The 24,409-nt window shown below is 45.6% G+C and overlaps 13 protein-coding genes across 13 annotated transcripts; 10 read left to right on the forward strand and 3 right to left on the reverse strand.

The window, feature by feature from the left end:
* Positions 1–40: 40 nt before the first annotated feature.
* Positions 41–856, reverse strand: TRS33 (Trs33p; the record flags this gene model as incomplete). Its single annotated transcript, XM_022609631.1, has 1 exon — positions 41–856. The coding sequence occupies one exon, from the start codon at positions 854–856 to the stop codon at positions 41–43; it is 816 nt and encodes a 271-aa protein (XP_022466008.1).
* Positions 857–1,032: 176 nt separating this feature from the next.
* BZZ1 (Bzz1p) lies at positions 1,033–2,937 on the forward strand (the record flags this gene model as incomplete). The annotated part of the gene is made up of 1 exon (XM_022609632.1): positions 1,033–2,937. The coding sequence occupies one exon, from the start codon at positions 1,033–1,035 to the stop codon at positions 2,935–2,937; it is 1,905 nt and encodes a 634-aa protein (XP_022466009.1).
* A 254-nt stretch (positions 2,938–3,191) lies between these two features.
* DMA1 (ubiquitin-conjugating protein DMA1) lies at positions 3,192–4,847 on the reverse strand (the record flags this gene model as incomplete). Its single annotated transcript, XM_022609633.1, has 1 exon — positions 3,192–4,847. One exon carries the CDS (start codon positions 4,845–4,847, stop codon positions 3,192–3,194), a length of 1,656 nt encoding a protein of 551 aa, XP_022466010.1.
* A 792-nt stretch (positions 4,848–5,639) lies between these two features.
* On the forward strand, positions 5,640–5,969 carry COX23 (Cox23p; the record flags this gene model as incomplete). The annotated part of the gene is made up of 1 exon (XM_022609634.1): positions 5,640–5,969. One exon carries the CDS (start codon positions 5,640–5,642, stop codon positions 5,967–5,969), a length of 330 nt encoding a protein of 109 aa, XP_022466011.1.
* Positions 5,970–6,246: 277 nt separating this feature from the next.
* Positions 6,247–8,091, forward strand: TOM71 (protein channel TOM71; the record flags this gene model as incomplete). Its single annotated transcript, XM_022609635.1, has 1 exon — positions 6,247–8,091. One exon carries the CDS (start codon positions 6,247–6,249, stop codon positions 8,089–8,091), a length of 1,845 nt encoding a protein of 614 aa, XP_022466012.1.
* Positions 8,092–8,320: 229 nt separating this feature from the next.
* ORC6 (origin recognition complex subunit 6) lies at positions 8,321–9,562 on the reverse strand (the record flags this gene model as incomplete). The annotated part of the gene is made up of 1 exon (XM_022609636.1): positions 8,321–9,562. One exon carries the CDS (start codon positions 9,560–9,562, stop codon positions 8,321–8,323), a length of 1,242 nt encoding a protein of 413 aa, XP_022466013.1.
* Positions 9,563–9,865: 303 nt separating this feature from the next.
* On the forward strand, positions 9,866–13,201 carry SET1 (histone methyltransferase SET1; the record flags this gene model as incomplete). Its single annotated transcript, XM_022609637.1, has 1 exon — positions 9,866–13,201. The coding sequence occupies one exon, from the start codon at positions 9,866–9,868 to the stop codon at positions 13,199–13,201; it is 3,336 nt and encodes a 1,111-aa protein (XP_022466014.1).
* A 344-nt stretch (positions 13,202–13,545) lies between these two features.
* Positions 13,546–16,428, forward strand: MSH1 (mismatch repair ATPase MSH1; the record flags this gene model as incomplete). Its single annotated transcript, XM_022609638.1, has 1 exon — positions 13,546–16,428. The coding sequence occupies one exon, from the start codon at positions 13,546–13,548 to the stop codon at positions 16,426–16,428; it is 2,883 nt and encodes a 960-aa protein (XP_022466015.1).
* Positions 16,429–16,733: 305 nt separating this feature from the next.
* CIA2 (iron-sulfur cluster assembly protein CIA2) lies at positions 16,734–17,417 on the forward strand (the record flags this gene model as incomplete). The annotated part of the gene is made up of 1 exon (XM_022609639.1): positions 16,734–17,417. The coding sequence occupies one exon, from the start codon at positions 16,734–16,736 to the stop codon at positions 17,415–17,417; it is 684 nt and encodes a 227-aa protein (XP_022466016.1).
* Positions 17,418–17,879: 462 nt separating this feature from the next.
* EPT1 (bifunctional diacylglycerol cholinephosphotransferase/ethanolaminephosphotransferase) lies at positions 17,880–18,920 on the forward strand (the record flags this gene model as incomplete). Its single annotated transcript, XM_022609641.1, has 1 exon — positions 17,880–18,920. The coding sequence occupies one exon, from the start codon at positions 17,880–17,882 to the stop codon at positions 18,918–18,920; it is 1,041 nt and encodes a 346-aa protein (XP_022466017.1).
* Positions 18,921–19,641: 721 nt separating this feature from the next.
* On the forward strand, positions 19,642–21,771 carry NDT80 (transcription factor NDT80; the record flags this gene model as incomplete). Its single annotated transcript, XM_022609642.1, has 1 exon — positions 19,642–21,771. The coding sequence occupies one exon, from the start codon at positions 19,642–19,644 to the stop codon at positions 21,769–21,771; it is 2,130 nt and encodes a 709-aa protein (XP_022466018.1).
* Positions 21,772–22,160: 389 nt separating this feature from the next.
* Positions 22,161–22,679, forward strand: FYV6 (Fyv6p; the record flags this gene model as incomplete). The annotated part of the gene is made up of 1 exon (XM_022609643.1): positions 22,161–22,679. One exon carries the CDS (start codon positions 22,161–22,163, stop codon positions 22,677–22,679), a length of 519 nt encoding a protein of 172 aa, XP_022466019.1.
* Positions 22,680–23,282: 603 nt separating this feature from the next.
* Positions 23,283–24,170, forward strand: KNAG0H03610 (uncharacterized protein; the record flags this gene model as incomplete). Its single annotated transcript, XM_022609644.1, has 1 exon — positions 23,283–24,170. The coding sequence occupies one exon, from the start codon at positions 23,283–23,285 to the stop codon at positions 24,168–24,170; it is 888 nt and encodes a 295-aa protein (XP_022466020.1).
* Positions 24,171–24,409: the final 239 nt, after the last annotated feature.

Here is a 24,409-nt window from a genome sequence, read left to right on the forward strand (position 1 = left end):
TGTATTCTCTCTCCATGAAGCTGCAGACTTCCCTAGACCTTTAATTATTCGTTATTTGGACGTGGAAGTTTATACCCTTGGGAAACCCGCCAACCTTCGATTTCTCCTTCGGTTTGTCTGCGTACGTCGCAAGACACACAACTTTATCCAGTGGGTGGCCCAATGAGTGCAGTACGCCCTTTATTATTCCGACTGGGAACTGTAGGAAGGGTTCCACAAGTTTTAGCTCGTATATTTGCAAGTCCTCCTCGCTAAGTTGTTCCTCTAGTACACTAGGCTCCACAGTGAAATCTTGTATCGGTGCGTAATCAAGGTCAATAAGGTAGAAAGTGCCCCTATGGTTCGTTTTCAAGTTGTCGATCTGCTTCCCGAACACATGCTTCCAAACGTCTCGACAGATGAACTTCATCACGGACAGAAGGTCCATGTTCTTGAAGCTAATGCTCGGATTCTTCGCAAAAATCAGCATGTCGCTAATCTTCGACCCAATACTGGTTCCCAAGGACTCTATCCTCTTAAGGACAGAGTTGTATTTGTCCTCGTCCTCCTCGGCCAACTTAGCCAGATTGTACACCGCCATAACAGACGACCTCATCCTTCTAGCAGCAGTATTGTCGTCCCCAGGAACCGTGCTCTCCAAAGACAGCGAACCCATAGCCACTTCACCGGTCTCATCCTTCTGCACAGTCTTGGACACCTCTACGGCGTACGCCATCGGTATAATCTCATTCAGCACCATTTGGAACACCGTCCTGTTTAGTTTCGGCATCGCCTCCTGCTCCAGCTCATACTGCCTCTGCTGTGAAACCGCTCCAGTCCCATCATTCGCCACACCGGGCACAGACGCCTGTGACATGACCGCTGTATACTCTGCTTGATCGTATCCCGGGCCGGTCACCGGTAAGCGGAACTCACACTACCATCAGATGGTCTTTACTTGGACATAAACAGCAATTTGACGAAATCTCGAAGGAATTGGGGAGCCTGAAGAGTTTGAAGGTGTCGACAAATCTCCAGTTGTAAACGCTGCCAATGGCTTCTCTATCGATTGGGAATGAGTTGAAGGACTCCTTCGAGGTGACGGACAAGTGGGTGCTGTACAATCTAAAATGGCTCGGCGAGATTGAGACTTTCTATAGGGAGAGGGCGAAGCTGGAAAGGGACTACAGCGAGAAGTTGAACAGGCTGACCACAGAGTTTCTGAACAAGAAATCCGTGTCCAGCGTTGCATTAGGGGTTGGCGAAAGTCCCACGGTTACGCCCGGGTCCGTGGAGGCGGCCAGTGTGGTGGCATGGAACGAGATATTGACGCAAACAGAACTCGTCGCCAAGGATCACGGCCAGTTGGCTGTCGATTTCGACCAGAATGTGGCCTCAAAGCTGAACGGGCTGTACACGAAACTGGAAATGACTTACGGGAAGATCAACGGGTTCTACGGCGAGATTAGCGACAAGAAGAAGAACGCGTACGCTGCCCTCGATAAAGCGAAGAAGAATTACGACGATTCCTGTTCCAACATGGAGGCAGCTAGGAACAAGCACACCAAGAACAATAATGACAGAAGTAAAAGGAAGATGGAAGAAAAAGAGGTCGAAATGAACGACGCAAAGAACGAGTACCTGATCAAAATCAGCCAGGCAAACAGAATCAAGGATAAGTACTATTTCCAGGATATCCCTGAAGCTGTGGACTTATTACAGGATTTGCACGAGGCGAAGATTCTATTCTTGAACGACACGTGGAAACACGCTTCAAAACTGGAGGTGGCATTCACTGGAAGAGTCGCCAAAAGATTGGAGGCCGCAAGCGGCGTTGTAGCCCAGAACAAACCTTCTCTCGGGACAGCCATGTTCATCAAACACAACACCAAAAATTGGAAGGAACCTGCTGATTTCAAATACAAACCTTCCCCAGTATGGCATGAGGAAGGAGATTTTGCTGTCCCTTCGACCCAAGAAGTAAGGTCTTTGAAGATCAAGCTTGCCGAAGCAGAAAATACTTACAACAAGTACCACGATATGACGCAGGGAGATATGGCCAAACTGGCACAGTTCAATAAGCAAAAGCAGCAGCTTAAGTCCAATGAGGACACCATGGATTCCGCTAAGTTCTATGAGAACTTGAAAAGCTACCTGCGTGACGTGAGCCCCTTCACCTCCCACGAGACGCTGAAACTACTGGCAGAGGTATGCATAGAGAGCATTCAGAACAACGTCCCTGATCAATACGACTTGAGCACGAATGACGTAAACATACACGACACGAAGAAGAAAGGTGGGCTGTTTTCCAAGTTGAAGAAGAACTTGCTGAACCCAGATTCGAACCACAACAGGCCCACATCCACAGGTCACAAACTTGATATATTTGGCAGTGTTGGTGGCGGTGGTAGCCGGAACAAAAACCGAAACAGCACCGTGTCCACTGCCGGGTCAACCGCTGCAGACTCGCATTCCGCGTACACTGTCGACACAACCACTACATCTGCCGGGTCCGCAACTGCGGGACAACATTCAAGCGGTCCACAAGCCAGCAGCAGCGACGAAGAAAATAAAGTTCTGTACGCGTACACTCAACAGGATGACGATGAGATCAGTGTGACACCGGGGGACGTGATCGAGCTAGTCACGCCGGATTCTGGATCAGGGTGGACTCAGATCCGCAACGTCACAACGGGCGCTGAGGGGCTAGTCCCCACGACATATATATCCGTGAGGGAATCGGGCAGGCGGCCTCCAACCGTGCCCCCTCCTAGGAGGAATACTTTGTCGATGAGAACTGTGACTGCGCAGTACGCGTACGTGGCGCAGGGCGATGACGAACTAAGCTTGGAGGCAGGTGATGTAGTGAAAGTCATCAAGGGGGACGACGGGAGCGGCTGGACGTATGGGGAACTCGATGGCGCCAAAGGGTTGATACCTACTAGCTACTGCAAGTAAATAAGAAGTATCGTGTACGTTTCATGAATATGAATCTAAGGATTTGAATCCTGGAGGTTTCCAAAGTAGTGCCTATATATATATGATGTGATATATTTCGTGAAGATACATTCGACAAGTTAGGTATAAAACTAAAACGTATACGTAGATGTGCCGGTGTGTCTTCGTGAAAATCGTAAGGACACGCAAATAGAATATTTTCTCTTCTCATTCCTCGTTGTAGATGAAATGGTTGTAATAAATCAACCCATCTCTTAATGCATTGCAAAATCCGCGTCGTCAGAGCTTAAGTTGATTTCTTGGTAAGGGTCAATAAACTCTGAATGATCCGTTCGCTTTTGTTGTTGTTGTTCGTCATTGTTATCTTCGTCGTCGTCGTCGTCTTCATCACTGCTCTCTAACGTAGCCTCCAGGTCGCATGCTGATCTACAATTCGGGCACACGAACTGTGGGTACGACAGCATTACCAGTCTCCTTACACAGTGGAAATGCCAGCTGTGTGAACAAGGCGAGATGAAGATGGCCTGGCACGGTTTTATCTTCGATAAGCAAATTGAGCAATCTTCCTCCTCTTGCTCTACGCCCCCGTTTGATATTTTTTGCAAGTGTTTTATTCGTTTGAGGGCCTCCTTGTTGAATGCATTGGCTTTGCGTTTCCAGGACTTGTTCAACTCGACCCTCATCTTGACACACCTGTAGATCTCCTCTGTGCCACCTCTGAAGTCCATCCCCAGTTGCAGGATATCAGCGTCGTGCAAGATGAAGTCCCTAGAGAGTGTTGATGCTGGCGAGAGCCTCTGGTGGTTCAAGAAAGTACCCGATGAGGACTTAACGTCTCTGATGAACCAATTCCCCTGGTCATCCACTTTGAAGATCCCATGCGCCCTCGAGATGACTTTTGATTTGAACACCACTGGGTGATACTGTTCCTGCACTTTTGAAATCGTGTCCCTGACACGCTCCGTGTACCTGCCAATAACCAGTTGCGACCCGGGCCCAGCAGCCCTAATAATGGGCTCAAAAAACAAGCCCTGGTTCGACGTCGCGACGGTGTCGATGAAAGGTGTCAACCGGATGCTGAACAGCCCGTGTCTGTCCTTCCTCTTCTTTAACTCGTTTGCGGGTAAAGGAGGTGGCAATTCGAACCCGTCTGGTAGATTCAGTTCGAGTGTCCGCGCGGCATTGGGTTCGTCCGCTGCATACACGTAGTGTTTCAAGTTTTTCAAAATGGTGGTGCCTCCACTGGCAGGGTCGAGTCCTGCAGTCTCGTGGCGTCCCGTGGTGGAGAAGTATCCCTCCCTATCCACATCTGCTGCTGCGACTGCTGCTGATGCTGCTGCTGATGCCCCTGGACCCCTGTGACTCGAGCCGCCCTCGTAGCTAGTGGGCATTGGACCAGCACCGTACGAGTCGATCAACGTAGATATGTGGCGGTTGACCGTCTGTGCGACTGGATCTTCGAGCGAGACCAAGTTATCAGCAGGGTTTGCATCCGCATTATTGTTACTGTTCACAGTTATTGAAATGGGCAGTTGATTCAAGGACTCCGCACCGATGAGTCCCACTTGCTGGTTCGTGGTCGTTGGTGTGTTGTTGTTACTGTTTCTGAACGGGTTATTCATGTTTGCAGCTGCATTTGGCGGACTCTGTTGTCTACCACCAAACGAGTTCAGCAACGCGCTAAACCTAGTGTTGTTGTTCCCACCGTTGTTATTGCTGTTGCTGGGTGTTGGGTTGTACGGTCTGTCTGTCAAAGCGATCCCAAACGAGTCCAATGCCGCAGGATGACCGTTAGCTGTCCCTGGACCATTCGAGGGAGAAACATTACCCGAGTTCGGAGCAGTATTGTTATTACTGGAAGCGGCACTGGCAGTAGCAGTTCTGTTCGATATAGGTATGGGGGTATACATTTTTTTTCTTATGGACTGAATGTTTACCTTTACACGAAGTGTGATCAAATGGATCAAATAGATGGGAGAGATATGGTAACAAAAAAAGATTAGAAGTGCACTATCTAGTTCCTAGTCAAACGGTAATAGCAGCAGTCTAATAATACCAGGGAAGCACTCAAAGCAGCGTGAAGTCACTCACTAGTCGAATAGCTCTCTTGCAACTTATCAGAGACGAAAAGGAGGTCCCGCTCAAAGTGAAACAAAAAATAAAGAATCTCGAAGGATACGGTCCACACAATATCTCTGCTTTAAGGTCTTAACGTAAGAAAACCAGGAGCACACAAAACTGGGTAAAATATACCGCTGTTAAGTTCGCCCAAGAGAGGAGTACGGTCTGTGTATCTGTCTGTTTGTAACAGCCTATCCGTGTGTGTATGTGTGTGTGCGTGTGTCTTCCCCGTGCGATTCAAGATTTTTTATTTTTTTTGTTGGAATTTTTCGATGCGCCAAAAAAGAGGGTTTCGTTAAACATGATGTAAAGTGCCAGTTAGGGCTTCTTTTTAGGGTTTCGTACACTGTGATGTTAAAATAAATTAGGGTTTGCATATTAGGGTTTCGTATTTTGTGATGATAAATGCGGGTTTAGGGCTTTTTAGGGTTTAAGTAGTTTCCCCCGCCATTTTAGGGCTTTTGCGCAACCCCCGCGTTTGTTGAACCACAGAGAGATCAACCGGTAGACGATGAGATGAGAGAGAGAGTAAGGGTCATAAGAGTGCGCTGCACTGATCCACACGGCTAGTCACTACAAGAATGTCTGATGGGAATGGGAAAGGTGATACCCCTGCAGTGGAGGGCGTTTCGGGGAAGGAAACAGTGGATTTTGCACCCTTGGGGGGGAACCCTGACGAGTTCCGGTATTTCCCGGATACACCGGACTCGATCACACACAAATACAAGTTCCAAACGAAGGGGGACAGTAAGTTCTACGACCCGTGCCAGGAGTCCTCGAAGATGAGCTTCACGTGCCTCGAGCAGAACGACTACGACAGGTCTAAATGCAAGGCGTACTTCGACGCCTACAGAGAGTGCAAAAAACAGTGGCTCAAGGCGAGAAGAGCTAATAAGTCCCAGTGGGAGTAACACGGGCAAGCGGTACACTCGCATGTATGTAAATATTCATGTAACACTACCGACCAGGGACCATGTCTCCCATTGCAAGTCCCCCATCACGTGCCGGTCTCGAAACAGTCACAAAATGTAAGAACTGAATAAAAAAAGTGCAAAACTCGAAACTTCGAGATCTCTTCGCAGTTGTTGCACAAGTCTCGAACAGTCTCTTGTTCTACTTGTTGGCGTTCTTCTTCTTGTTGTGTGTACAGTCCAGCAGTGTGTTCTGTTGTTTGGTATCAAGTCTAAAATGTCAACTGCATCAGACAACTCGGTCGCTGCGTTTTTCGCAAGGAACAAAAGAGCCATCTTGGCCACCGTCGCCGCTGGTACGGCTGCTGCCGGTGCGTACTACTACTACACGCAGGTGCAGCAGCAATTGGATAGGGACGGTGCCTCTGCAAAGGGCAGCAAGAAGAAATCGAAGAAGAAGAGCGGGAGTAAGAAGAAACAGGAGAAGAAGACGGAACTGGCAACAGAGACCCCAGTCTACCCTATCACTGCTTCTGGAGAACCAGATTTGTCCCAGTTAGACAGTTACACTCCAGAGCAGAGGGAGACCTATGCGTTGGCCCTGAAGGATAAGGGGAACGAGTTGTTTAAGGAGAAGGCCGTCGAGGAGGCGATCAAGTACTACCAGTGGGCACTCGAGTTTAAGAAGGACCCGGTCTTCTACGCTAACATCTCCGCGTGCTACGTTTCGCTGAACGATTTTGAGAAAGTATTGGAAAACTGTAACAAGGCGCTCGAACTGAAACCGGACTACTCGAAGGTTCTGCTGAGAAGAGCCAACACGTACGAGAATATGGAAAACTTCGCTGACGCCATGTTTGATCTTTCTGTCCTGTCTCTGAACAACGATTTCAGCGGTGCGTCCATCGAGCCCATGCTCGAGAGAAACTTGAACAAACAGGCCATGAAAATGCTTAAGGAGAGACTGGAAAACACACAGGACAAATTCGAACAACCATTGCCCTCAGACACCTCCATGGCATCCTTCTTCGGGATATTCAAGCCAGAGACCGAATTTAAGGGGTACGATGAGACATGCGAAGCGGACAGAACTTTGCAGACAGGTCTATTGGAATTGTTCGCCGCCACGCATGTTGGGTTTGTCAAAGCGGACACCTGTTTCAACGAAGCTGTGAACCAGTACCGCGAATTGTTCTCGAAGGCCTCCGACGAGGAGAAATTGGCACAGAACTTGAACGAAAAATTCGCCATCGCACTTGAGTACTCCGGTATCTTCAAGTTCTTGAAGAATGACGTCATTGGCGCGCAGGCTGCGGTCAACGAGGCAATCAAATTGTTCCCCAGAGTCAACTCGTATATATACCTGGCATTGACCAGTGCCGATAACGGTGAATCCTCAGAATACGTCACCAACTTCGACAAAGCTCTGGAATTGAACCCTAACAGCTCAGCGACTTACTACCACAGAGGGCAGCTCTACTTCATCACCCAGGACTACCAAAAGGCAAAGGCTGATTTCTTGAAGGCCAAAGAACTGGACAACGACAACATCTTCGCTTACATTCAATTGGCTTGTCTGTGCTACCGCGAGGGCGACATGGATGAATGTAAGAAACTGTTTGACGAGGCGAGGGAGAAATTCCCTGTCGCACCAGAGGTCCCCACTTTCTACGCAGAAATCCTAGCGGACAAGGGAGACTTCTCAGATGCAGCTAAACAGTACGACATGGCGAAGAGACTCGAAGAGGCCATCAGCGCCAAGACCGGGATCCGTGTCGGTGTCGCACCATTGGTCGGGAAAGCCACAGTGTTGGCGAGACAACCATCCCCAGAAAACTTTGCCGAGGCAACGACTTTGTTCGAGGAAGCTTGCAAGAGGGATCCAAGATCCGAGCAGGCTAAAGTCGGTCTAGCACAATTGCTACTGCAACAGGAGGACGTCGACTCCGCAATTAAGATGTTCGAAGAAGCTGCAGACCTCGCAAGAACCACCGATGAAAAGTTGCAAGCCGTTACATTCGCGGAAGCTGCAAAGGTCCAGAAGAAAATCAGAGCAGACCCAATCATCAGAGCTAAAGTGGAAGAGGCTCTTGCCGAATATCGTGCACAAGGTATGATTTGAAGAACGAAAGCCTTACTCCTCTCTCTCTCTCTCCTTTTTTTTATTTTGGTACAGCGACACCATCGCGTCTTGTTAGCACTGACCGTGGATGTGGGGGGTGGAGAGCAACAGTGCTTCCCGTACATCTCCAACATGGATCTTTCACACCTACTTTTCCCACCTTCTCTCACTTCATGCCATTATGTAAATAACAAATATAATCTAGAATATATCAGTTATATTTCTTATCCTATTCATCACGGAGGGACATATCTTGCTGGACTTTCCTCCTCCAGTTCTCGTACTGCTCGTCCGTGAAGAGCATTTTATCCGACTGGAGCATCGACCCTAGCTTCTTCGATAAAGTCTCCTCGTATCCGAACCCGTCGAAGTAGTTGTACTTTACCTGCAGCGCACGATACCACTTCTGCCCAACGACAAGTTCCTGCACAAGCGTGTAGCACAGAATTACCTCCTCGAGGTTATCTGTCTGCATCATAAACATCATTTTCTTCAAAAGCAAGTGGTCGATCCGTGGGTCCCTCTTCCGTTTCTCGCTGAAAACGACGTAGACGCCATGGAGAACCAGCCCGCACAGTAGCTGCCAAGCGGATACTAAGTACCCAGCAAGTTCCGTGTACTGCTCAATAATGCTGTACGTGACGTCCCGTGGCAGTTCAAACCGGTTGCAAAGGTCAATAATCTCAGCGCTGTTTATCCTGGCAAACTTCTTTTTGATGTTCGCGAGAGCTATATGTGACCTGTGAGTGGGTCGTCTTCCACGTTTCTTACCCACTTTGCGACCTGCATCAAGCCCCGTTAGGAACCCTAAATTTGGTGTGGCGCTTTCGCTATCTAAATTATCGTCCGTTTCGACATCTTCGTCCTCGATCTCGTCCTCAAATGCCAGTTTCCTTCTGACCACAGGCGATCCACTATCCACGTCTGCCGACGGCGTGTCTCCCTTCGGTGCGTATGGCACGGGCGTCCCCTCCTCACTGCGCGGTGGAGAACTCGGGAAGAGTAACCGCCTCAACTGCTGTGGGTCCTGTGCCGTGAAGCTCTCATTCTTCTTCAAAGGTGACCCGGAATTCGACCGCGAGGCGGGCCCGCGCCTCGCAGCGTATTTCCGAGGGCTGGGACTCCATTGAATTTGCTTCACGGGCGAGCACTGCGACAGGTTCTGTCTGAACACGTCCAGCAGCGTCCGGATCTTTCTCGGCTCAAGCGGGACCCGATCAAAATAGTAGTGCAGCGGTGGGTCCCCCGGACTCTGCTTCTCGACACACTTCTGGCACGCAATAATCGCACATATATGTGCCCTTGCGGTCTCCTCGTCGCTCTTCAGCACCACTTTGTTCAGCGATGCCCTATACAGCACAGAAGTCGCATTGAACAGCTTCTTATACTGACCCTGCGACCAATCAATCTCAGTTCTCTCATCCAATGCAAGCACCTCACTCACACACCTCTGCACCTGCTGCGTCGACATACTCCACCAATTGCTGTCCTGGACCACACAACTGAACCAAGAGCTCTGCCCTCATCGACCATGGACCATCTCTTCTCTTCTGTGCAAAAATATATATTAATATTGATTGATTCATGTATCGAATGCAGTTGCTTGTGTGATGTTTTGGATGCTGTGTCATGTGGGCAACGCGTAGAGACAGACCACAGGGAAGTTTGAGTAGTATCGCACAGTGTTTCCATATAGCACTAGCTTGTGTTTGCCTTCTCACCCTGTTGCATTTCCTACTGGGGTTTTTCGTAACTGGCCGTTGATTCACGGGCAATGTCGAATTACTACAAGCGCATCCCCACAGGTCCAAATGGCGCCCATCGGTACCAACAGCATCCCCCGCGTGTTCCAGAGCCGCGCCCGCGGGAGGAGAATCCTGCACCATACTCGAGCAGGGTCGCTGGGTACCGTTGGAGGACTGAGCCTGCACCTATGCCCATACGGGCTCCGCCAGCGGGTCCAAGAACAGATAATAGGTACGGTGTACGACCTGCAGCAGCGTACGATAGTGGTCCCCGCTATGGCAGTGAGATGCGGTACCGTGGGTACGAGAGAGAGGACCCGCGTGCGTATCACCAGAGTGCGAGGTATTCGAGTGCGACGCGTCGTCCGTACCAGAGCACGATTGTGCCGAGATCAGATTCAGTTAGCAGTAGCGCACACGATGCAGCAGCAGCGAGGCGAGAGGCCTTTGCTGCTGTGAATCTGAGGTACGATAAGGAGTACTTCCGAGAGCATTACCACTACTTCGACCCGCGGATCGGCAGATTGATCCACGCGGCGGAAATGGGGAACTGGAACGATGGAAATAAGTTCCCCCAGAACGGGTTTGTCACTGTTGTCGAGAAAGGTTCAGATCCTGCACACCCGCTGTATAAGATGAGGGATAGGACACTGAACAAGAAGAGCACTGACCCTCGTGTGACCGCTGAGGAGCCGAGCAGCCAGTCTAGGCGGAAGGCTAGAGATAAACTGACACTTCTCGGACGCATTTCTTATGACAAGTACTCGATAGGGCCGCCGCCGCCCTGCGAGATTGTCGTATATCCCAACGGATCTGCAACGGGCAACGTTATCAATGTTCAGGACGTCATGGTCAAGAACTACTTCAAAAAGTTCGGGGAGATTTCACACTTTGAATCGTTCAGCGATCCGAATAATGCACTGCCCCTGCATGTGTTTTTGATCAAGTATACCAGCCCGAACGGGAAGGTTAACGACGCGGCGAAGGCTGCGTACATGGCAATGAAAAGACACGAAAACAAAACTTGCATATTGATGGGTACATCTTTCGTCGTCGTTCTCAATAAGGATGACAGATTGGCTAGTATCAAGAAACAAATCATGGAAGAAAATCCGCCTCCACCGCTACCGGCACCAGCCAAAACCATGGCGCCAGTTATGAGCGGACAAACGGATCCCAATGGCATCGGGGAGACTGCAAACGAATTCTCGAGGTACAAACAAATCAGGAGATTGCCCCCAGACTTGGTCAAAACGGTCGGGGACAAACCAGCACTATATGTGTCTAAAATATTCGCATCCGGTCACGGCATAACACTACAAGACTTCAGATATAAATTGAAGAATTATAGGTATTCAAGATTTATAGATCACGCGTCGGGCATTTATATCATATTCAATGATATGAAAGAGGCGGTGAAGTGTGTGCGGAGAGAGTCCAAAAAGATGACTATAAAATCTAGGACCAGGCGAAGAGCACCTGTAATCATCAAACTTACTTTGATCCTGCCGTCGTCTGCGGAGACGTCGAGGTTTTCAGGATTTGACAAAGATGTCAAGGCCAACGGTGTCCGTGGTGTGGCTAGTGCTATCCCGCAGCCTAAAAAGGATATATCATACAACACCACGGAAGAGCTCGTTCAGGCGGCGGTTGGCTATATCTTGAGGGACTTGGAAACAGCACTAAACACAGACATTAGGAGAAGAATCATTGGCCCCGCAGTGTTTGATACTTTAAATCCAATTAACTTCCCAGAGCTAATGGTTAAGCGTGAACAAGAGAAACAAAGAGAAATTGAAGCGCAACAGAAAATGGCATCTGATCATGATGGTGGGAAGCTAAATGGAAACCTTCTAACGGATTCGGTAAATGAAACTAAAACTATTACTAAGGAAGATCTGGATATATTTAACTTGTACGGTGGCTACTTGAAGCCAAGAGGGGGGAAGAAGAGAAGACGCAGTTCAGGGCCTCACAGCTCAGAAAAACGTTTGAAGTTGGAGCTGAAACCTATTGCACATCTGCTTAACGAAGATTCGCTATCAAGGGAAACAACGCCGTTTACTGATCTTACCTCACCTTCAGTTCATGGCTCTGAAAAGGCAGAAGAGTACTCATCATCTAATGAGGAAGAAGCATTGGACGAGGCGTTTGATGATGATTTTATGAAGGAAGACAATATTGAATACGTCGAAAGGAGGAAAACAGAAACGGAAGCAACTACTCCTGAAGGTGCTGAAAGCAAATACGATGCGTTAGATGAAACAGAAAAACAGATTGAACAAGAAGCGTTATCAGCTATATATAATCCAACTGCTACATTGTATCCAGAACCAGTGTATCCAGATGATCTGTTTGGTAGGGACAATATCACCTTTACTCTCTTCCAGGATTCTATAAAGGATGATGAAGACCTGTCCATATTAAAGACAGTTTTGAACGGGGGCGACGATGCAGCTTCAGTAACCAAAAATGATCCATTAGTGCAGTACAAAACCTGGAAAATAAAGGATGATGAGCTCAACGCAGAGGAAACAGAACAACTGCAAATGAAGTTAAACGATGGAATTCCATTTGATCCTACTTTGAAGTGGACGGATGGCTCCTTTAAAGCGCATGGTTTCATGGAGATTCCAGACAAACTAAAAGTATGTTATCTACCGCATCGTCGTAGGATCCATCAACCACTAAATACAGTTGACCATCATAACGAGGAAGCCTCGAATGAAATGGATAACGCCGGTAATGGAACTGCTCAAAGGGATGAGTCAGTAAAAGCTGATTCGGTCGAGCCAGCTTCAGTAACTGGCCAAGAAATTCTATCTTCAAGAGATAACCGGGCCCAAAATAGAAGATTCCAACAGGATATAGAGGCACAAAAGGCAGCAATTGGAACTGAATCAGACCTTCTTTCGTTGAACCAATTGAACAAACGTAAAAAGCCAGTAACTTTTGCCCGGTCTGCAATCCACAATTGGGGGCTTTACGCGTTGGAACCGATTGCAGCTAAAGAGATGATCATTGAATACGTGGGGGAAAGAATCCGGCAGCCTGTAGCCGAGATGAGAGAGATGAGGTATTTGAAGAGTGGTATCGGCTCCAGTTATTTGTTCCGTGTGGACGAAAACAACGTTATTGACGCGACGAAGAGGGGTGGTATTGCGAGGTTCATCAATCATTGTTGCGACCCCAGTTGTACAGCCAAAATTATCAAAGTTGGTGGTAAGCGACGGATTGTCATTTATGCCTTGCGTGATATTGGCAAGAATGAGGAATTGACTTACGACTACAAGTTTGAAAGAGAACAGGATGATGAAGAGAGATTGCCTTGTCATTGTGGTGCCCCAACCTGTAAGGGTTTTTAAACTGAAAGTCTTTTCTACCGCGAGAGTTTTATACATCAACGATGTTGTTTTGGTTACTGAAAATCACACAATCACCAAAAATCACCAAGTGAACATTATATAAAGTATTCCTGCATTGTATATAGATCTCAGAGAACTCTTCAACACATTCCATCGCCGCGTCGATCGTGTCTGCACCATTTTACGTTATTTTCAAATTTTCAATTGAGATCTGATCTGACGCGGAAAAACTGTTCGTAGCAAGAGATGCGAACTAGTGGCTAGTGGTACCGATCTACTGCTAGTCAATTGTACTTGATGGAGATTGGCGTTGCTATTTCACGTATTACAATTCTCAGAGTCAAATGAGAATTTTTCTGCCAAAAGCACGAGCTAATTATTTGTCCTGTATCAGTGTGCAACATGCCATCCGATGCTATTCCTCCTTGACCCCGAAGGTAACCAAGTTGCATATTACACTGGGTAATAAACCAGATCTCTCACATGACCACGACACAAAAGTAGGGGAATCAAATAAAGCCGTTCAGCTAGACGAAGGGATTTCCGTGAACGAAAAGGAAAATGATCAGTTACCGCCATCTCTACGCGTGGTGAAGGGTTTGATGGAAAAATACAAAGATAATGTGTTACTCACACAGATGGGGTCGTTTTATGAACTGTACTTTGAACAAGCCACGAAATACGCTCCAAAGTTAAACATTACGTTAACGAATAAAAACTACGTGTTTGGCAAGATCCCGTTTGCAGGATTTCCAGTCTCGCAGCTGAATAGACATTTAAGAGTACTGGTTAATCAGTACGGCTACAGCGTGACTGTAGTTGATCAATTCAAAAAGGACAGCGATATAGAAAACGATTCCAATAAATTCCAGAGGCGTGTAACCAGAATAGTGACTCCTGGAACTTTCATTGATGAAGCATTTGAAAACTTCAAGGAAAACACGTATTTGCTGAGTGTTGATTTTCCAGAGCGTTGTATGGACGTGACGGCAGACAATGATATGAAGGTGGGGCTCTCTTGGTGCGATGTATCAACAGGGGAGATATTTGTACAACAGGTTCTGCTAAGAGAATTGGTATCTACAATAACAAGGATACACCCCAAGGAGATTGTACTGAAAGAAAACCTACTCCCGTATTCGATTGAATTGGGGAAGTGGTATTCAGAATTAGCGGAGCTGAAGAAATATGTTATCAAATATCAGACAATGCCATCACGCCATAGGACGGTGGATTCCTTCAGGCATTTGTTTGATATTAACAACGTCGATATAACCGACACACAATTCACTTTCCAGTTGCAATCTTTTGAGCAGAAAGAGATAGCTGCCCTTCGAAATTTGTTAAGTTACATCAGCGATCACTTACCTAATTTTACTACCAACTTTCAGTTGCCACAAAGGCAGTTGACGTCACACATCATGCAGATAGACTCCAGAACTACAAGAGCACTCGAACTGAATTCTACCGTGTTAAACAATAGTAAAAAAGGGTCACTTATATCCACTGTCCGGAGAACGGTAACTCCAGTGGGTACCAGGTTGCTGACACAATGGATTTCAGGTCCTTCGATGGATCTACAAGAGATCAAAAGACGTCAAAGGTTTGTTCAATACTTCAAGAATAATGGCAGCATTTCAACGTATCTTATATCGCGTTTTAAGAAAATAGCTGATCTCTCCAGGATCTTGCAAAAATTCAGCTTTGGCAGGGGCAGTGCTCTCGACTTGATACAGATTGCAAACTCCCTGAGTACTGCGAATGAGATTTCAGAGTATTTGAACCAACTAATTGAAAGGTGTCCCAAACGGCTGCAGCCGCAAATGCTATCTCTAATCACCAACTTAAAATTTGATACGGAACTAGTGGATAACGTTCTAAAGTCTTTGAATGAAGATGAGATCATTAGAACTGAGAAGGCTGTTATAGAGGCAAATCCTGAGGTGGAAAACGTTACTTTAGAGCTTGAAGAAGGAAGATCAGAAATGGAGAAGGATGGCTTGTTGAATATGGTGGTAGATCATCAGTATCATTCTAAATTGGCGAATCTTGTTGATCGATACAAACGTCTTCTTGTCGAGAAAGAACGACTTGAAAAGAACTATGCAGGTGTTTTTATTGATTCACTTGGGGCTAGAAAGCTTACTTTAAAACAGCGACAAAACGGTGACTATGCGTTGCATATTCAGGCATCAACTGAATCACTCAAAACTATTGCGAACAATGTACTTCAGGACAAGACATTCAAATACAAGGATGATCTCTTCCATGTACTTTCAAAATCATCGCAGACATTATGGGTCGGTCACAAACTCTGGTCAGATTTAGGCTACTCTATGGAAAATGCATTGTTAAAGATTAAAAAAGAAGAGAATAACATCTTAGACACCTTCAAGAAAGCTTTCATTGCGAAAAGCAACAAGATTCGCCAGATCAACAACAATTTAGGTTACCTTGATACAGTGGTGTCTTTTTCAGTTTTGGCCAATGAGAAGAATCTTGTGTGTCCAAAGATCGATAAAAGCACGACACTCGAGGTTGTCGAAGGGAGGCACATAATTGTGGAGGATGGACTGGCCTCAAGGTCTTTGGCAAACTTTGTTGAAAATGATTGCATGATAGATAGCGGGAACCTTTGGGTGGTCACTGGTCCCAATATGGGTGGGAAGTCCACGTTCTTGCGTCAGAATGCCATCATTGTGATTCTAGCTCAGATTGGCTGTTTCGTCCCTGCGAAGAGTGCCCACATTGGACTAGTAGATAAAATATTCAGCCGACTAGGGTCAGCAGATGATCTCTACAACGAGATGAGCACGTTCATGGTCGAAATGATAGAGACCTCGTTTATTTTACGTGGTGCTACGGATCGGTCATTGGCTATTCTTGACGAAATCGGGAGAGGTACTAGTGGGAAAGAGGGTGTAAGCATTGCCTACGCAACTTTGACGTACTTGATTGAAAGGAACAAATGCAGGTCTCTTTTTGCGACACATTTTGGTGAGGACCTCCAAAAGACCCTGCAAGCGTCCGGAAGTGAATCTACTAAGGAAAGAATCAAATTCCATCAAAGTAGTATTTTAAAAATCAATGATGGTCAATTTTGCTACGATTATAAGCTTAAACCTGGAATATGTACCCGGTCAGATGCGCTTAACGTGGCCAGGCTCGCTGGATTCCCTGAAGAAGCGCTAAACATAGCAAAAGAATTAACCTTTGATGCGATATAACGCCCGTTCCTACATCATTTTTATCACACATTTTACATTCTGTAATATTTACTCAACCCATCGTTCATCGTAACCTTGATTCTCATGACTCTTAGCCTTCAGCGCGCTAGCATTAGCAGACGTGTTACTCGATGGTCAGAATGTGGGGTTTCTAAAAGCATCTTCAGCACGTGATGCTTATTAATTTGATATTTTGTGGAAGATGAGGACATATAACAGAGGACATCGGGGACTTGCATTCGTCTTCACCACAGGCTAACGATTAGACGTCACCGTAACTATTTGGTGCATTTCACACCGAGACAATGTCTGATTATTTGAATGACAACCCGAATGTCGTGGAGGAGAACGACCTGCCTTCGAGGAAGGTGAGCGAGGATGACCAGCTACTAATGGGAAGTGTCGGTAGCCAGACGTGTCTAAAGAAGAAGAGGCTGCTTTTGAAGATCGACAACTCCGGGCAGTCATCTGTTCAGCAAGCTGTGGAGCTTTTGGACAAGATGCTGCTGTTGAACTCGGCTCCTGAACTAACTTCAGACGAGGAGTCCGTAGAGGAAACGGACGGCGAGTCGCTGGAACAAACGAATGAAGAGTGGGAGCCTGTTGATGCACAAGAAATATACGACCTTACAGCGCACATATCTGATCCAGAACACCCGCTCAGTCTGGGCCAGCTTTCGATTGTCAACCTGGAAGATATCGAGGTTCATGACGACGGAGATTATAATAAAATGGCAGAAGTCATCATAAGAATAACACCCACCATCACGCACTGTTCGCTGGCGACACTGATAGGCCTGGGTATCAGGGTGCGGTTGGAGCGTGCGCTGCCCCCCAGATACCGGTTCACCATCCTTTTGAAGAAAGGTTCGCACACGAGCGAAAACCAGGTGAATAAGCAACTGAATGATAAAGAGCGGGTTGCTGCCGCATGTGAGAACGAGCAACTACTCGGCGTGGTCTCGAAGATGCTTTCCACTTGCAAGTGAGTGGAGCACAAACCGTGTGAGGGGCAGCCTCTCTGTGTAACTGTGTACGGTGTGTAATGGGCATCTCATCGCTCCGCCGCGCCGCGTAAGTGAAAAATTTCAGTTTTCATCTGAACTGTAAACAAATGGACATATACCGTTAAGATCGGTGTTCGATGAGTTGGTGTTTGCCAGTACGACAGCCACATAATGGGTTACTTCATTCCTAATGGAGCCGTTGAGAACTTGAAGTACTACAAGTATGTCTTTTTTTGTCTTCCTGATCTCGTCCCCCCACCCGGCTTCAGATTTCGCTGATTTTTTTTGTTTGTTTTGTACTAACGCCATTATCTATTGAATTGCTTCTGAGCAAGTTGCACCAATATTTGATATTCCAGGTATCAGAGTGAGGACAAATCGATCGTCTCTAAATATTTTCTCAAGCCTTTCTGGTTATGGTTTTGCGATATCTTCCCCACGTGGATGGCCCCAAACTTGGTGACTTTATCTGGGCTCGGTTTTATCATTGTAAATGTATTGCTCGTTCTAATATATGATCCATATTTGGATACTGAATCTCCGCGATGGGTCTATTTTGCTCATGCAATTGGTCTATTCATATACCAGACCTTTGATGGGTGTGACGGAATTCATGCAAGACGTACTGGGCAATCAGGACCATTGGGTGAATTGTTTGACCATAGCATTGATTCGATCAACGCTACGCTATGCAACTATCTGTTTTGTTCGATGCTAGGACTTGGTTATTCGTACAGTGCTGTGTACTGTCAATTTGCACTATTATTCAACTTTTATTTGAGTACGTGGGAAGAGTATCACACTCATATTTTATTTTTGAGTGAATTCTCAGGACCTGTAGAGGGGATCTTGGGGATCTGCGCAGCATTCATTTTGACAGGGATTGTTGGACCGGACGCTATTTGGAAGAGACAGGTGATGGAGATGTCCTTGTCTGACGGGAGCTCTCTCGATGTGAACGTGGCTCATGTTTTTGTCTTTCTGTTGTCAATTGGGTTGCTCTTTAACATTACCATTGCCAAAAAAAATGTAGAAGACTACTATAGCAGGAAGGAAAGGATTATAATGAATGGAAATGCATCTATGAAAAATGCAATGAAGGGATTGATACCGTTCTTTGCATATTATTCTACGGTTTTCCTACTGGTTGCCCTGGTTCCAGAAATCATTTCATTCTCTTTCCTGCTTTCTGTAGGATTGACCATGGCATTTGTTGTGGGTCGCATAATCGTTCACCATTTGACAAAACAGCAGTTCCCAATGTACAACGTCCCCTTAATGTTGCCTACATGCCAGTTGGTGTTGTACGTCATTGCTGTGAACATTCTTCATTGTGACGCTCACAAGACAACAGATGCGTTAGCGTGGTTCGGTTTGGGAACCTCATTTGGTATTCACGCCTGTTTTGGTAATGAAATAATCTACGAGTTTACCGAATTTTTGGACTGTTACGCGCTAACGATAAAAAACCCAAAAGATATATAGACTATATAATCGCATCCTCCGGAACTGCGCCCTTATAATAACCAATACATAAATGGGACTTGTGCGGACAATAAACAAAACTTTTGATACAAAGGAGAATACCGAACAGTAATTGAAGGAACTCAGTGTAATCTTCCTGTTGTGTTTTTGGTGATCGAAAAATCAAAGCGGGTAATATTGTGAGCAAATACTGGAAACTCTGTCAGGTAAATGGACGCCATAAAACAAGAGAACTACTTCAAAGTTTATAGGGATTACTGTGTGGAAGTAATTATTCTTCATCATAATTCTATATAACGAACAGGTTGTTGATATATGAAATCGAGACGTGATCTGGAAAATAGTAGGCGTTCAATTAGAAATATAAAAGGTCATAATTTACTAAGATATGACATTGAGCTTAGTTTAGTATTGCAATGTTGTTTAGGTATATTTTTACTAGTATTGAAGTGCACACAACCTTTTCCTGTAATATAGCAATATATCAATTGTAAATATAATTTGTGTATTTTTTGTTATTTTCTTTTCTGGTGGGTGTTAAAATTGAAGATTTACACAAAAGATGTATATTAGTTAGTCTACGAACTGTTGGCGCCAAGAAAGTGGTCAGGTTCCAGATAAGTTTTAGGTTTACCAACAAGTATTTAGACACTCAATTGCAGGAAAGCTTCTATTATTATATTTTCTTTTTCTGAACACTTTTTACGTTGATTTTAGTGCGATGGTTACTCGCAAAAGAACTCGAAAAGTATCGCTCGAGAATAGAAACGGCAGGTTGGGCAGGCCAAGAGGTCGAAAGCCATCCAAAAAACAAGGAGAATTGCTGGCAAAATTAGATTTAAAGCGCAAGCCTCACAAAAGTACAAATCTCTACAACTCTAAAACTCCGAACAAACTAAAAAATGCAAAATTAGCCCCGAGATCGGTGTACCAATATAAAACAGGACCCACATTCGAGTTTGTTAATGATTATTTTAAAGTTTTTGGTTTGAGAAACGCTTCTCCTTTATTTTTCAATCTTTGCCCTCGAATTGATCGTGGTTTCGAGTTTGTCGATAATGAGTGGATAGGATATAAAAGGAACTACATTTCTTTAGTTACTTCCTTCCTCGTACCTGCTCTAGAAATTACCGATTTTTTGTCCGACACGTACCAAATTTGCATATCTAGTGGAGATCAAAGTGTATGGGTGAAAGTAGACTACTTTGCCGTCTGTATTAAGGCGAGTCGAGAAGTTGATGGGAGTGAAGTGAAATTGGTACAACACACTCCTAAGAGGGATAAAGGTCCACAGTTTACACCACACATTATTCCAGTAATTCCTGCATTACTCCCTGACACTGAAACAATAATGGAGACGTCCAACCTGAAGAATTCTGATAAGATCAAAACGTACGAAAATGAATTCATCCTCAACAAAAATGACAGGATGTTCAACAAGATTAATACTTCTAAAAGGTCAAACCTCATGAAGACGTACCCGGAGGATATACTACAAAAACTTGCAAGGTATGAAAGAATACAATTTTCCAATTCGAATAGTTTCACGAGGCCGACGAAACCAAACAAACATTTTAGACTTCATGTGGTACTTGGCGCGGTCATCAATACCGGGGAAAATAGCGATTTACAATTGGATAACCATTTAGAAAAAGTAGGTCTTGAAAATGGGGAAGAGGTATATTTTGCCCATATTCAAGAGATGAAAACCCCGCCATTGATAATCCGGGGTAAATCAAGGGCCAATTATAATGCATCAAAAGAAGTTGAACTTAAGGAAGTGGATAAAGGGATCAGCGCCTCCAAACCAAAACAACCTCAAGAACAAGATAACAGAGTAGACGCTATTTACCGGTATCCAAACTACCTTGAAGATATTACCAATAAAGTGTCGAGAACACAGGCGAGCTTGAAGGGCACAAACAACTTGAAAAAAAGGTCAGATATTAAACATGGTTTCTCTTCTTTGCCGAGACTTCTCGGAAATAACAACAGTATGGAACAGGAAACAGAATCTGCAATTATGGGGGAAGAAACGGCTCAAAGAGGGGAAAATGAAAGAAATAATAGCATTTACCCGAAAGTAATCAAGTCATCTACGAGTCATTTAGCAAGCACAAAGATGAGTCGAAAGATTATTAGCACTAGTGACAAAAAAATGGAACAGTTGACTGAAGTTGAACCTATTATAGGTCCACTATTAGACGGATCCAATCTTTCCGAAAGACATTACAATGATAATGATGATGATGATGCCAATGACGATAGAATGTACACGAGCTCGAGAAGTAATGAAGTAGTAAAACTCAAAAATATCGAAGTAACGACTAGTTATCGGTTGATAAAGCAAAAACGTGTTGTCGTCGGCTCGCTCTCGTTGGCCCCGCAATCAGGACCAGTTCTACCTAGTGGACACGACCCCTGTGGATTTATGCCAAAGAATACATTCGAGAAAAGAAAAGTGGACAACTCTATTACGACAACAACCACAACAACCACAACCACGACAACCACCACTGCAATAAATGACCAAAGACAGGAACAAGTGGTTCCCAGTGACCTTTCATTTACGTTTTTACAGAATAATTTTCTCCATGCCGATGGCAACTCAATTTTCAATCCGAACAGTGATAGTTCAAATGTCCACGAGCTTTCAAAACTTCTGGAAGAAACTTATTTGCCGCTTCCGGAAGGTTTCACTGAATTTGAAAACAGAAGCGTTCCACTCTTCACGGATATATCCACCGCCCATTACCAAAGTCATACAGAACACTTTACTTACGAAGGAAATTTTTTGGGAGACAGTATGAGTTTCAGCAGCGACAGTCTGAGGGAACGGGTGTGCCCCTAAAACTGCAGTAGAGAAGACACATATCATAAAAGAGAAGAATATGTGGAAAGCAATTCATATTACTGCCCTAACTATCTCAGTTTTCTTCTTCTCTCCCATTCTTCATATCATAAAAAAAATTGTGTAGAATAAAACTTGCATAAAATGATGAACGGGGAAAAAGTTCCTTTCCCCATGCTCCAAATCCGGGACTTCTGTATTGCAATCCGTTGCAGAAACGAGAAACGAATTTGTGACGTTTTTTTTGCAGATTTTGTTTCCATTAAGATTAACAAAATCTAGAAAATTTTGTTAAAGTGATTTGCGGTCATCCTCGACGGGGTTTGGTGAGGAAGGGGAATACGGTTGTTGGCTTTGCTTTGCCAATGTTTGCATTGCTTGATTGACTGATGGTAGACAAGAGCACGCCGCGGCCGAAAAGACCGCTGACCTTTATCTCGGAAGGTGCGTCCGATATACAGACACAGAAGGCGAAAGAGGAGCACGAGCAGAACAAGTACGAGCATGAGCGGCAACGAAGGCGGCGAAAGACGCTGCAGGACCAACTGCGAGCGAATGCTATCAACAAGCAGAAGGTGTTCAAGAAGCAGGTGCGGGAGAAGGAAAAGTTCAACCGGTTAAGCAAAAGCGAGTTGCAATTCTTCAAAGATGCAGACAGAGACCGGCAGCAGACGCAGAAGAAAGAGGACAACTATTTACAAAGTGGTCTCGCCGAGTTCGAGAGGAAGAAAAAAATGCTGGAGCGAAGAAATAACAAAATTCTGAATTCTACCGATGATGCCAGTGCACCAATAGAGGGGACCTCGCAACATCCACGGTCATTGACGCAGTCACTCGGAATTGTGAAGAAAAAACCGAAACGGAAAATTCACGTATCATTGAAATCATTGGATGATCACACACAGTGACGATTGTAAGATGCATTTTGCCTATTTCAAAGAATTCGGTCCACACAATTCCTCCTTTCTGACCTATTTGATTATAGTTTTTGGTTTTTTTCGAACCAATAGACCCCTCCCCCCTCCCCCCCTCCCCCCCCGGGGGGAATAAACAATGAAGCAAGAGCTATCTCCCTTTTGAGTCTGCGCCATGTCCGTTTCGCGGGAAAAAAATGTGGAAAAAAGAACTACTTATTAAGAGGCACCAGACGCCTTCTCAAAAGCTAAGGGAGGGAGGAAAGCGAATAGATTACTGGAAAAAGATTAATAAATATCACAATTACCCACCCAGCCGGATGTACTACTACCCACCCACTGATCCATTTCCCCGCTGCATCGTACCCCAGCCTGATCTGTCACAAATTAATACCGCGACGCACTAAAATTTCCGCGTCACAAAATGCGTCGTTGAATTTTTGATAGCAATTTTTCGCTGTAATTTTTTTTGTCCTGCCGTCAAAATAACTTTGAACGGAGAACAGCGCAGAGGATCTTCCGTTTCGTCAATGTTACGATCAGGTCCCAACTTTGCGATCCGGTAGACTTGCAGGGACCAATTCTAGCGATAAGAATATGGCGGGGAAGAGGGGAAGAAGAAGTAATAGCAACGGTGCCCGTGGAACGCAGCAGCAGCAGCAGCAACAAAACGGAAGAGTTGGCCTCGTTGCAGTGGGTAACGAATCAGATATGGGAGGTCCGCTCCGTATCTTCACCACCACGTCGGAGGACGAGCAGTTGTCGAAGCAGCAGAGTAAGAACAAGTTAAGACGGAGAAGGAAGAGAGGTGATGCTCGTGGTGCCATGAATGAGGACTTCGGGGATAATTTCAATAGCGAACTTTTCCTGGATCCTGAGTTGTTCAGAAGAACGTCGAAACCACGCCGTGGGTTTTCCGTTGCGAATGGACACTTATTGAGTGACGATAATGTCGGGATTCTGCTGAGACAGGCTGAGCTGCGAGTTAAGGCGAAGCGGAAGGTGGCCACGGGACCTGGGTCCGTTAAAAATAGAGCAAGCCGCAAGGAGTTGCTCGAGGCAATCAACGCCGAGAGAGATATAGCTAATAAAACCTCTAGGAAGAGATCTAGAGGTAAGAACGTTGTTCCGGGGAGGAGCAACGGACCTAGGTCTGGTTCGTCGCAGGCGCAGATACCACAAAACAGACTCGTTTTGTCTACCAGCACCAGAGCAGAGGACCAGCTATTGGCCATATCCAACTTGACCATTGGAATTGACAGGGAAAACTTGAAGGAAGTCTTGCAAAAAGTGGGCAAGTGCAAGATCGCCAGCATTAAATTGAGGGACTTACCAACAGGATCCGCTACCGCGCATGTTATGATGGCGCGTCCATCGGTCCCCGAGTTGGAACGGTTGCAAGTGATGTTTAACGGTGCCCAGGTTGACGGTAGGGTTATCCAAGTCAATATCACATCAAAGCAACAGCTTGGACGTGGGCGCTGATTTATTTAAAGAGCGTGTTCAACGGAAGAGGTTGTGGGGAACAATTGCAAAATGTTTCTGTGTTTACCCACACAACGGAAAAAGCAGCAAATATACCCAAAGGTAAGGGGGCAGCGGTAAAGAGAAACAACGATGCCAATCAGGGATAATTGCCGTTTTCTTTTCTCTTTGAGGATATGTACAATACGTATATGTTTTCTGTCGCTGTTCAAATCCACCTTTGTAAAGCGATACAAAAC

Source organism: Huiozyma naganishii, chromosome 8 (genome assembly GCF_000348985.1).
Source record: "Huiozyma naganishii CBS 8797 chromosome 8, complete genome".
NCBI classification, from domain to species: domain Eukaryota; kingdom Fungi; phylum Ascomycota; class Saccharomycetes; order Saccharomycetales; family Saccharomycetaceae; genus Huiozyma; species Huiozyma naganishii.